Genomic DNA, 13,650 nt, shown 5'->3' with positions numbered 1-13,650 from the left:
GGCAAATGGACAGTATGTAATGGACAAAAGCAACGGACATACGTCCATCTACCTCGTGCAGCTGGAGGCAACCACCAGATACAGAGGACTCCAGGACTATGTAACAGTATTCTGGCCACAAACACAGCTACCATGGGCAATTAGGTGGCAGCATAAAGTCAAGATTTGCCTCAATGGGGCTGAGATACAACTTAGTCAATTGTATTTCTTTACCAAAAAGCATTGCAGACAGCATCAGTTCGCACTCTAATTGTGTCTGTTTATACGCCATCACATTAGAAAGACAAAAATAGCAGGAGGTATAAGTGGCATCACTTAAAATGAGCTTTGTGAACCAACAAAGCCATGCCATTGATGATAAGTATATGGGCAAATATGACAAGCTGTCCTTATTTCTTACTCTAATCTTACAGGTTGACTTTTACATTTCCTAAATAGACTAGACATACTGAGGAATTGCTACCTTCTATATACAGAAACCCTAATTCGGTAATGTTGGACTGCCTGTATGGAATACTTCAGCGGGCTTTCATTATGGGGTTCAGTGTTTGTAATCTTAATGATACTGGTGCAATAGTCAGTTACAAAGTGGACTGTTAACATTTGTTTCAGGGACAAGTTTGGATTCTAGTCTAACGATGTCTGTGTATGTGTGTGTGTGTGTGTGTGCGTCTGCGTGTGTATATGATGATAGATATCGATAATAGTGCTGAAATTGCAGTCGGAGGTTTCATGCAGGCGGATGTCTCCGACCTGGAAAAAAAATCGACAAACTTACCTGGTGGTCCAGGAGGTTCGGCGACTTGCGCTCCTGGGCCTCTACGCGTAGGCCTGCGTATCCCAGGGGCACTGGCGTTTCACAAGTGGCCATTGGATCACGTGGGCCTGCCTAACCAATCAAAGTAGGGGTATTCCCATTCATACTTGTAGTGAGTTCCATTTGTATGGAATCACCATAGGTATGAATGGGAATACCCCCAAAAATACACAAACACTTAAAATATATATATTTAAAATATCACATTTAAAATTAAGCAAAATAGAATTAATTAATTATTTAAAACAAAAATTTAAGTTTTTTGAAAAATAAATTTACATTTTAAAGGGTCTAAAAATAAATTTACCTTATTTCACAGGTTTATAAATGTTTAAATGATTGAATAAATGTATTTTTCGGTCCTTTAAAAGGCTTACACTGATAAAAGCGGGCCTTACGCCTGCTATTATCAGGTGTAAGAATTTCACGAGCATTCGCTGCCCATTTACTTCAGATTCGTATGCTCTGTCAAAAGGATTCTAGACAGATCGCAATTGCCAGGTTTAGGCACATGCACAGTGCGTGTCTAAACCCGGAACTTGTGCGGCGCCTATGAAATAAAGAAAGAAAGACTTGCATTTATATAGCGCCTTTCACAACCACCAGATGTCTCAAAGCACTTTACAGCCAATGAAGTACTTTTGGAGTGTAGTCACTGTTGTAATGTGGGAAATGCGGCAACCAACTTGCGCAGAGCAAACTCCCACAAACAGCAATGTGATAATGACCAGGACAATGGGGATTTTGTTATTTTGATTGAGGGATAAATAATGACCAGGACAATGGGGATAACTCCCTCGCTCTTCTTTGAAATAGGGCCATGAGATCTTTTAAATTCTCCTGAGTGGGCAGATGGGGCCTCAGTTTAACATCTCATCCGAAAGACGGCACCTCCCTCAGCATTGCACTTGAGTGGAGCACAATCATGTGCTCAAGTTCCTGGAGTGGGACTCGAACCCACAACTTTCTGACTCAGGCGAGTGTGCTACCCACTGAGCCACAGCTCAGCACCTCATACTCACCTATAGGGACGACGAATCCAATCCCATTGGCAGTCGGCGACCCAGGCACAAATTGCGCTCGTTTTCAGAAATGATTTTCTTTGCTCAAGTTTCTGCTCAAACTCATTTGCATATTGCCAAACACAGAATCTGCCATGTACCAGTGCAATCGGGCAATGTTTTAGAACGTAATTTAAAAACAAGTTTGCATTAAAAAATTTTCCTTGAAATATTTACGAGTGATAACCTGGCTGAAAATGGGTTTATCACAAAAAATAAGCGTTTTTAATCAGTGTCTGGTCCACCATCCGTGAGTAACTATGAGATAGGGACTCTGTCAGATGGGAATTCCCACCGCTCAGGCAGGAAGGGGACCTGACACAGTCGTGGTAATTCTGTGGCAAATTTTGGAGCCAATATATTTGAGTATTCAAAAAATCATGGCAAGGAACAGACACTGGAAAGTCTGGATTAGGAGACTGAGAGCAGCTTTCAGAAAAATAAAAAGGCATAGGCAGGAATTTCCTTGGAGCTACTTCCAGTCCGCTGCCATAACTTTGTCGGGAAGTGTGGCAGAAATCCTATTTATGCGTGTTACCGAGGTTTCCACTGCACTTGCGGCGAAGTTACAGAGCCGGAGCAGAAGCAGCTCCAAGGAAATTACTGGCTATAAATTATTGAGCACTTAATGGCTCGATGTGAATATAATTCTCCACATAGACGAGATAAAAAAACAATTTACACATACTACTCCTACAGTATCATAAGAAAGGCAGTGACATGCTGGCCTTTCTTGTGCATTCACATTTCTACTTTTTAACCTGAGAAGGACGCTGTTATATTAGAACAGGCACTGTTGTTTTTTTTCTTTTTGAAAAATAGCTAAGCTTCCTCGAATTATTAAAGAATGTGTGAAGATCTTTCCTCTGCTATTAAAATTTTATACATCTTTTACCCCACCAACGTGTTGTGGCCCATCCATCACTATTATTATTGTTATATATTATTATTAGCATCGCTAATAGACACAGGCTTAGTGCAGTCGGTAAATTTCACATATATTTGCTTGAAATGCAAATATGCAACACAGATATGCAATAAAAGTAAACCAAAGTCGACATTACTGCAGTAAGCAGAATGTGAAGGTTTTGCATTGTGAAGATAGCGAATTGGGCTGAAGCAACCATCTACACTAATCAAAATAACAATATCCAGTGACAGTTGATTGTTGATATTTTCTTGTGCCACAGATCTCCTGATTTTTATGAAGAAGTAAAACTTGAACTTCCTGCCAAGATTACAGAAAGACATCATTTGCTGTTTACATTCTACCACATCAGCTGCCAACAGAAACAGAACCAAGTAGGCTCACCAGAGAATCTAATTGGTTATTCGGTAAGTTATGTCAGTTTGCAGAGCACGTTCTGTTCACAAGAGTGGACTGATATGACCAGTCGGTCCCAGTGATGTTGTACATTTGTCATTAAAACAGGATTCCTCTGATAGCTCAATGGATAAGGTTCCGGATTCAACCTTTTATGCGTTGTATGTAACACGATTTCCCAGTCAGGTTAATTAGTTGAGGAACTAGACTTGGTATAGGTGCTCCTGTGCTAGAGAGGGGAAAAATTAAGCAAAGCTCCGACTCCTAATTTCCAGCCACTGACCCTTGCTGAACAATTCGTATTTGTGGGCATGAGGTGAGAACAAGATTGGGCTCAGCTGTGATGGCCCCTATGGTCAAATAGTGTCTGATACTTGCTCTCCTGGTTCTCACATGAAGAATGGCCACTGGATTGAGGTGCTAGTGACCTATTGCTGTTTATGGAATGGTACCCTAGTAAAGTTGCCACCTTTAGTAGAAAAGGTGTAAGAAGGATAATGGGAGGAAAAAAATAATTTAAAAGTAGTTATTTATTTTTGAAATATAGTTTCTATTCCCTTTGGCTATTTCATCTCATAAGCAAGAGACTGCACAGCAAATTTAGGATGTGGGATCAATTTATACTAAGTTATAAATTGAAAACAGAAGTTTGAACCTGCTCCCATACAATGACTGGGAATGGTGCAGTCACCCAAAGATATGAGTTGAATTCAATATAAAACAATTGGCTTATTGTACCTTTTTATCTGTCAAACTTCAAACATCATACATGTCAATATGTACATTTCTATGCAACACTTCCACCTGATTGGCTCAAGTCCCATGTTCTTTAAACAGTTACAAATCACAAGTGAATAGGTAGGAAAGATACCAATCAGCAAGTTCAAAAAGCTGCAAATGAAAAATGGGCAGTCAGCAAGAGCCAGCAAGAAACGGAGCAGTCAATTGCTAGAAATATTTCTGAAAATCCTTTCACCGTCATCTTGCTTTTTCTGCTCCATTCACAAATGGAAATAAGAGTTGTGACATAATAAAGACATTTTTAAAAATTATAACGTCTGCAAGAAAATTAAGACAATACAATCATCATAGGCAGTCCCTTGGAATCGAGGAAGACTTGCTTCCACTCTTAAAATGAGTCCTTAGGTGGCTGAACAGTCCAATACAAGAGCCACAGTCCCTGTCACAGGTGGGACAGATAGTTGTTGAGGGTAAGGGAGGGTGGAACTGGTTTGCCGCACGCTCTTTCCGCTGCCTGCGCTTGATTTCTGCATGCTCTCGACGATGAGACTCGAGGTGCTCAGCGCCCTCCCGGATGCACTTCCTCCACTTAGGGCGGTCTTTGGCCAGGGACTCCCAGGTGTCGGTGGGGATGTTTCACTTTATCAGGGAGGCTTTGAGGGTGTCTTTATAACGTTTCCTTTGCCCACCTTGGGCTCGTTTGCCGTGAAGGAGTTCCGAGTAGAGCGCTTGCTTTGGGAGTCTCATGTCTGGCATGCGGACAATGTGGCCTGCCCAGCGGAGCTGATCAATTGTGATCAGTACTTCAATGCTGGGGATGTTGGCCTGGTCAAGGACGCTAATATTAGTGTATCTGTCCTCCCAGGGGATTTGTAGGATCTTGCAGAGACATCGTTGGTGGTATTTCTCCAGCGACTTGAGGTGTCTACTGTACATGGTCCACGTCTCTGAGCCATACAGGAGGGCGGGTATTACTACAGCCCTGTAGACTATGAGCTTGGTGGTAGATTTGAGTGCCTGGTCTTCAAACACTCTTTTCCTCAGGCGGCCGAAGGCTGCACTGGCGCAATGGAGGCGGTGTTGAATCTCGTCATCAATGTCTGCTGATAAGAGGCTCCCGAGGTATGGGAAATGGTTCACGTTGTCCACGTGGATCTTGATGACTGGAGGGCAGTGCTGTGCGGCGAGGACAGGCTGGTGGAGGACCTTTGTCTTGCGGATGTTTAATGTAAGGCCTATGCTTTAAACGCCTCAGTAAATACGTCGATTATGGAGTTCAGCCTCTGTATGTGCGCAGATGCAGGTGTCATCCGCGTACTGTAGCTCAACGACAGAGGTTGGGGTGGTCTTGGACCTGGCCTGGAGATGGTGAAGGTTGAACAGCCCCCCACAGATTCTCTCGTTTAGTTCCACTCCAGCGGGGAGCTTGTTGACAGTGAGGTGGAGCATGGCAGCGAGGAAGATTGAGAAGAGGGTTGGGGTGATGACGCAGCCCTGTTTGATCCCAGTCCAAATTTGGATTGGGTCTGTAATGGATCTGTTGGTAAGGATCACGGCCTGCATGTCATCGTGGAGTAGGCGGAGGATGTTGACGAACTTTTGGGGCATCCGAAACGGAGGAGGATGCTCCATAGACCTTCGCGGTTGACAGTGTCAAAGGCTTTTGTGAGGTCGAAGTAGGCCATGTATAAGGGCTGGCACTGTTTCCTGCATTTTTCCTGCAGCTGTCGCGCTGCAAAAATCATGTCCGTTGAGCACTGTGACTCTGGGAGGAGCTCCTCGGCCACGGGGAGAAGACGGTTGAGGAGGACTCTAGCGACGATTTTCCCAGCGGCTGATAGCAGGGAGATCCCTCTGTAGTTGCCACAGTTGTCCCCTTTTTTAAAGATGGTCACGATCACTGCATCTCTGAGATCTCCCGGCATGCTCTCCTCCCTCCAGATATAATTAGGCCAAAAATCCCTGGCCCTTCCATTTGATTCCAGCCATATGTACAGGAGGAGTGCGGCAAAGACCTGCCAGTTAAGGCAAAACAAAGATACACCAGATACCGGTCTTTCCCAACAATTTCTGCAGGGCCTTGTGTGGAGTAGAACCTCAGCCCACTCCAAACATTAGGGTAGAAATTCAGCGCCGCCCGAAATGGGTCACATCTATCGCTGTTGATGTCTTTTCACTGCTGCTGTGGATGAGGTGGCCTCTTGCGCAAAATTCAGCTCTTTGTCATTTTTTTTCGAGCGGACCGAAAGTCAGTCATAATGGGGGCGGTAGTGCGGCGGTGAGCAGAAGTTCGCACATTAGAGGGGCGGAAGTGGAGGCGGGGCAGAGTATCCGCTGCTGTCAGTCATCGGCCTGGCACTGATGACGTCATGACGCATGTGCGTCACCAGGTCTCCTCCCTTTATTTAAAGGGGAGAGCCGCTGCGAGCTCTGCAATTATTTTAGTTAAGTCCACTGGGCCACCAGGGAGAGTTTCAGCCAGGCCAGCAGCCTGGCATCCAAGAGGGGGTGCCAGGCTGCCTGTTGCCGGCCTGGGCGAACCCGGGGCATAATTGTCAGGCTGATCTAGCAGTCGGCCGACAAAAAAAATAAAATGGCAGCCACGGCAGTGCGCCCTCCCCTTGAATAAGTGCCGAACAGCCATGTCGCACATATTTCGAACACAGAGCACCAACAGAAAAGGTTGTCGGGGACACCACTCAGCGGTCCGAAGATTTTTTGCCCTGAATTTCGATGGAGGTGCAGGAGATCGGCGATGCGTGCTTTGATGACGCACATAGGAGGGTTCGGCAGCAGCGCGGTGGAAGTGGGGATCGCCAAAAAAACTACCGAGGCGAATTTCGCCAGCGGCAGCCATTCGACCCCAAGTTGGCGGCCATTCGACTCCGCCGCATGGCCACCATTTTCCAACAGTAAGAGCCATTTTCGGGAGGCTGAATTTCGGTCCCATGGTCTCCTGCATCATTGGGGTGTGGCCAGAGGAGGGGACTCTCAAGCGGGGAGTTCTGTCATCCCCGGCCATTTTTCTTAGCTCAGCCTATAGCCTGAACTTTCAGCTGGTACAGCCACAGTAGTAATTGTAACCAATATATCAGAATTTAACAATACATCAGATTTGGTTGTACCCATTTATATCCTGGCTACTGAATTTGTGGAAATAACATTGCTGAACCTTGCAGCATTCAATAAATTGATTACATTTTGCCACCTTTATTTTCTAGTGGTTGCCGATTCTTATGAATGAGCGTCTTCAGACTGGTCATTACTGTCTCCCGGTGGCTTTGGATAGACTTCCCAACAAATACTCCATGCACTCTCCAGAGGTAAGTTTTATTTTTATACAGCACTCGTGATTGATTTTATAGTGATATATCTGACCTTGTCAGGACCAGGTTCTGGGCAGATATAACAACATAAGAACATAAGAAATAGGAACAGGAGTAGGCCATACGGTCCCTCAAGCCTGCTCCACCATTCAATATGATCATGGCTGATCTGATCATGGACTCAGCTCCACTTCCCCGCCTGCTCCCCATAACCCCTTTTCTCCTTATCATTTAAGAAACTGTCTATTTCTGTCTTAAATGTATTCAATGACCCAGCTTCCACAGCTCTCTGAGGCAGCGAATTCCACAGATTTACAACCCTCTGAGAGAATAAATTTCTCCTCATCTCTGTTTTAAATGGGCAGCCCCTTATTCTAAGATTATGCCCTCTAGTTCTAGTCTCCCCAATCAGTGGAAACATCCTCTCTGCATCCACCTTGTCAAGACCCCTCATAATCTTATACGTTTCGATAAGATCAACTCTCATTCTTCTGAATTCCAATGAGTAGAGGTATAACCTACTCAACCTTTCCTCATAACTCATGCCCGGAATCAGCCTAGTGAACCTTCTCTGAACTGCCTCCAAAGCAAGTATATCCTTTCATAAATATGGAAAGCAAAACTGCACGCAGTATTCCAGGTGTGGCCTCACCAATACTGTAGCTGTAGCAAGACTGCCCCACTTTTATACTCCATCCCCATTGCAGTAAAGGCCAAGATTCCATTGGCCTTCCTGATCACTTGCTGTACCTTCATACTATCCTTTTGTGTTTCATGCACAAGTATCCCCAGGTCCCGCTGTACTGCAGCACTTTGCAATCCTCCTCCATTTAAATAATAACTTGCTCTTCGATTTTTTTCTGCCAAAGTGCATGTCCTCACACTTTCCAACATTATACTCCATCTGCCAAATTTTTGCCCACTCACTTAGCCTGCCTATGTCCTTTTAAGATTTTTTATTTCCTCCTCACACATTGCTTTTCCTCCCATCTTTGTATCGTCAGCAAACTTACACAGTCCCTTCTTCCAAGTCGTTAATATAGATTGTAAATAATTGGGGTCCCAGCACTGATCCCTGCGGCACCCCACTAGTTACTAGTTGCCAACCAGAGAATTAACCATTTATCCTGACTCTCTGTTTTCTGTTCGTTAACCAATCCTCTATCCATGCTAATATATTACCCCCAACCCCGTGAACTTTTATCTTGTGCAGCAACCTTTTACTTGGCACCTTGTCAAATGCCTTCTGGAAGTCCAAATACACCACATCCACTGATTCCCCTTTATCCACCCTGTTCGTTACATCCTCAAAGAACTCCAGCAAATTTGTCAAACATGACTTCCCCTTCATAAATCCATGCTGACTCTGCTTTACTGAATTTTGCTTTTCCAAATGTCTTGCTACTGCTTCTTTAATAATGGACTCCAACATTTTCCCAACCACAGATGTTAGGCTAACTGGTCTATAGTTTCCTGCTTTTTGTCTGCCTCCTTTTTTAAATAGGGGCGTTACATTTGCAGTTTTCCAATCTGCTGGGACCTCCCCAGGATAAAATTCTGATTAAATGCATGGCCAACCTCCTGTTCATGCAGACAGTTCAAAACACTGAGTTACAGAATTCACACAGAGCACAGATACGATTCGTACATTGGATGAATAGGTGAAAGTGAAGTACATATTAACACTTGCATAGAATTTTACAGCACAGACACAGGCCATTCGGTCATTGTTTATGCTCCACATGTACTTTCTCCCACCTTACTTGATCAAACCCTATTACCATATCCTTCTATTCCTTTCTCCTTCATGTACTTATCTAGCTTGTCCTTAAATGCATCCATGCTATTCACCTCAAACACTCCATGTGGCAGTGAGTTCCACCTTTTCCCCACTCTCCGAGTAAGATTCACATTCTCACTGCACTCTGAGTAGTGTAATACTTAAAGAAGAAAGTGTGCAGTGCCCATGTGCCCCCATCTAAGTCAATTTAAGAAGTTTTTTTTGTTGTTTTAGTTTTTATCTCAGTGAGTTTTTTTCCCTTCCCTGCCTCCCCTCCTGAAGGCATTGACTTTTTAATGGGCCTCAGCTCCACAGGTGCCAGTTATTTCTATGTGACCCTTGACAGTAAGTGTTAACTATTTGATTGTGAGGCTATACACAGCCAATTCTATCCCCATATGACAGCCACTCATATGCACTTGCAGCCTCTTTAATGAAATTCATGAGGTTCTACTTTCAGGTCTTATAAGAACATAAGAACATCGAACATTACTATCATTATTTATTACCTTTCACCTATGTCATGCTGCGTTTATCCTGTTCTAGTCTGCATTACACTGGTGAAACTCAAAACAACTATACAATATCGTCTTCAAGGGCAAAGATCATTTATATTCAGATCATATGTAAAACTTTAGTTACCCCCAGATTCCAGCATTTCCAGACTCTCCCTCCTCAATTTGTGCATTTGCCAGGCAGCAGTCTCATGAGCTCATGTGAGATTGCAGGTTGGGAAGAAAGAGTATGGGTGAATGGGAAAAGGGCTGTTTGCAGCTACCTGACAGCTGGAAACAACTGTACACAGCTAAAAGTATGACATCAGGAACGACTGAAAGAGAAATTTCCTTGCTGTAACATACTCTACTTAACTTCATTCCTCTCATATGCAAAATTTAAAGTGCTCTATAATACCTGGCAAATACAGTTGCAGTACTTTCTATTAAGAAAATATGAATTCTCACTTTGCGATCATCTTTTTTGTTCAACGCAGAAGATTCCCAACCAGTCTCCACCAATCAAATGGGTTGATGGCCACAAAGGTGTATTCAATGTTGAGATACAAGCAGTTTCCTCTGTGCATACCCAGGTAAGTCTCCTGACTAGTTTAATTTCTCTGCAGAGCTGTGCTGCACTATTTTGTTCACAATTTATGGACATATAAAGGTTGTGCAGGGAGAATTTCTCCACTGCACCCCCTAGTGTTGCCTTAACAGCAACAGTGGCCCAGGCAAACCTAAGGGGCCAATTAAAATATTTTCAGTCTGAGAAACAGCTTCAATTTGAGTTTATATCTAGCCTTCCATTTCAGGAATGTGTTTGGCTGAGCATGCAGAAGGATAGAATTGAGAGGATTACTGTTGTATGCACATAAAGTGGAGGATTTGTATTGATTGCTGTAAAGTTATTGAGATCGGCACATTGGACACTTGGTAAACAAGTGGATCCAAGAGCTTTCTTCAGGTCACCCTTCTGTTGCTTTATCAGCTACACAGAAATAAGATAAGAACAACAAGATACAGCACAGATCCCAAATAGAGAATAACAAGTCTCTGATTAAGTCAGATCACTACCCTTGTCTTGACCTGTCATTTAGTCATCTTGCTTTTGTGCCTGTGCAGTGCTGTTTTAAAACATCAGAAGTTTATCTTATTTACATTTGTTCATTTGTTGTTAGAATGTGCCTGTTACTTTAAATGATGAATTACATTTGCTTTGATGCAGGTGCTTTTTCTGTCCCATCTAAGCTATTGAAGGGGTGAGGGTGTAACAGAAAGTGTCTGAGAAGAATGTAGGATGATGATAAATGATGTAATTATATCATTGTGTCATTAAAATATTTTGTTTTTCACGAGTCCCTGAACTGAATTAATGAAAAATTTACACAAACGTGGCAAATGACTCTACAATAAACACACACGGATGAAGACATCGTAGATTTACATATCGATAAAACTGGAGGGGTGAAATTCCATTGAGCACATTTGTTAATGCACTGGCTAATAGGCTCACTTAACTTTCTGCTGTGCTATTTTAACAAAATCATTAACCCATTGAACATAATCAAATCAACAACTTTGTTAAAGTGGCACCCATTGGAATTTCACATGAACACAATAACTAGTACACTAACAATCAGGCTTTGCAGAATTTCAAATCTTACGGTAATCTCTGTCACAAATCAATATCTATGCCATAATTTCATCGAGATTGGCAGAAACCCTGGTGTAAATGGCCATTTTTAGCTGACTACATAAATTCTTCAGGGATTCCGCTGCTCTTCACTGGAGAATACCCATAGAATTTCCAGGCATTGCTGTTTAGTTTATCAGCCATGGCCCCGATATTTACAGGGATGCAGGAAGGGTGAGGCCAAAAATGGCCGAAGAGTCCTGCAAGGCCGGGGACGTGGAGGTCCTGCTGAAGTTAACAGCAGGACCTCATTATCGTTTTCTGGATCCATAACCCGCCGGGCAGCAGCCAAATTGACAGCCTGGACGGCGGTGGGAGGGAAAATCAGCGGCAGGAGGCCATAGCCGGGGTCCCTTGGGGACAGTCCTTGACAATCGGGAAGGGGGAAGGTTGGACATTGCGGCAGTGGGGGGGTGGTAGGGGAGAGAAGACTTTGGGGCAGTGAGGGGGTGGGGGGGAGAGAGAGGACATCGGGGTTGGAGGGCAGGAGGTCGGTGATTGGGATGGGGAAGACAGAGGCTGTGATTGGCAAAGGGAGGTTGAAGGCTTCCTTGAGGGGCTGAGGGGGGGAGGGGGGGTCCTGGCCCACAAGGAGTGTTGGTAAAGGCACTTAGCTTGTGGAGCCGGTAGCTCCTGCCTCTCTTTCAATGCCGAGTTTCCTGACCCCTGGGAAATCCGCGCAGCAGCAGTGAATTTTAAATTGGACTCCCAATTGCACTGTGGGAACCCGATTTAAATAGGTTAATGAAGTGTTCTGCCTCCGCAGCGGGCACTCGGATGTCATGATATCTGCCAGCATAAAAACGGGAACAGGCATGCGGGAGGCGGGTTGGGATTCAACTTCTCGGATATGATGGTCTAACCCACCATTTTATAAAAATTTGCAGTAATGTGAGGTGATCAATAGGATTAATCGCAGCAGTTGAACTTCTGTTCCTTTGGCACAGGATAACCACCTGGACAAGTTCTTCGCTTTGTGCCACACTCTGGAAGGCCGTGTGACATTTCCAATTCGGATTCTAGACCAGAAGATCATGGAACATGACTTGGAGCATGAGCTGAAGTTGAGTATAATCTCACTGCCTTCAGCTCGGCTTGAACCATTGGTACTGTTTCTGCACCAAGTACTGGATAAGCTGTTCCAACTGACGATTCAACCTATTGTCGTCGCAGGGCAGACAGGTAACTCAAACCTTCCTGTTTCATTCAGTTTAAAAGGAGACACCACTGATATTATCATCATTTCTCATCTGATTGATTGACACTCACCTCTTGTGATAGTAGCCCTGAGATGTAAAACAGAAAAATAGTTAACACCCTGAAGGCAAACATTCTTATTGTTTTTTTACCAGCAACGTCTCAATTTTAAAATTCTCATCCTTGTTTTCAAATCTCACCATGGCCTCGCATCACCCTATCTCTGTAACCTCCTTCAGCCCCACAACCCTCCGAGATCTCGGCGCTCCTCAAATTCTGGTCTCTTTCGCTTACTCTATTTTTGCTCCACCATTGGCAGCCGAGCTAAACTCTAGAATTCCCTCCCCAAACCTCTCTAGCTCTCTCTCCTTTAAAGTGCTCCTTAAAACCTATCTCTTTGACCAAGCTTTTGGTCATTTATCGTAATATCACCTTATGTGGCTTGGTGTCAAATTTTGTTAACACTCCTGTGCAGCATCTTGGAACATTTTGCTACGTTAAAGGCGCTATATAAATACAAGTTGTTGTTTGCCAATGGTTAGCAGACAAATGAGCTAACCTCCTACATTTAGTACGGAGACGAGAGGATGGCTTTATAAAGAAGAATTTTATATGTGAAGAATGGGTTAGAATCTTGTTGGACTGAGTTCAGTGACATTAACCCAATAACATGACTGGCTAACTAATCCCAAAATGAACAAATTATGGCGATGAAGATGATAGATGTTCCATTTAAAATAATGATTTTTACTTTATGCACAAGGTGGTATTCCCTTAACCTTACTCAAGAATCAATATCCATTTTATTTAGTTATTAATTGAAGGAAATGTCTGCACTAACACTTTACCATGATGTATCTTTGGGGATCGATTAAATCAAATCAGAATATATCGTTTTAAATTTTTCCTCATTATTCTTTTGAAACTCTTCATAACTGTTCTGTTTTTTCCAGTTTTCTCCACTTATGCTTCCTCTCCTGAAGGAAGTGACTTATGCTGTCAATTAGAAAATTGCCATAAAAGGAAAAAAAAAATTTTTTTTAATCATCTTTAGAAATAAAATTATAGAAAAAAAACATTCATTGGTGTTTCAGATCCTCATTCACAATAGGAGCAGGAGGAGGCCATTTGGCCCCGTGAGCCTGCTCCACCATTCAATAAGATCCTGGCTGATCTGATCATGGACTCAGCTCCACCTCCTCGCCCACTCCCCA

General features: G+C 43.5%; 1 protein-coding gene across 7 annotated transcripts in view; it reads left to right on the top strand.

The window, feature by feature from the left end:
• Positions 1 to 13,650, top strand: part of dock8 (dedicator of cytokinesis 8) — a 464,486-nt gene that overhangs the window by 331,388 nt on the left and 119,448 nt on the right. For 6 of the 7 annotated variants that reach the window (XM_070881523.1, XM_070881482.1, XM_070881464.1 and 3 more), the window contains 4 exons: positions 3,069 to 3,213; positions 7,165 to 7,266; positions 10,041 to 10,136; positions 12,187 to 12,421. In XM_070881523.1, coding sequence (XP_070737624.1) covers positions 3,069 to 3,213; positions 7,165 to 7,266; positions 10,041 to 10,136; positions 12,187 to 12,421 — 578 coding nt within the window. The remainder of the gene's footprint in view (positions 1 to 3,068; positions 3,214 to 7,164; positions 7,267 to 10,040; positions 10,137 to 12,186; positions 12,422 to 13,650) is intronic. The other variant, XM_070881473.1, reaches the window with a different exon arrangement.

The sequence above is a fragment of the Pristiophorus japonicus genome, chromosome 1 (assembly GCF_044704955.1).
Source record: "Pristiophorus japonicus isolate sPriJap1 chromosome 1, sPriJap1.hap1, whole genome shotgun sequence".
NCBI classification, from domain to species: Eukaryota; Metazoa; Chordata; class Chondrichthyes; family Pristiophoridae; genus Pristiophorus; species Pristiophorus japonicus.
The sequence above is the reverse complement of the archived record's forward strand: the minus strand, read 5'-3'. Positions and strand labels throughout refer to the sequence as shown.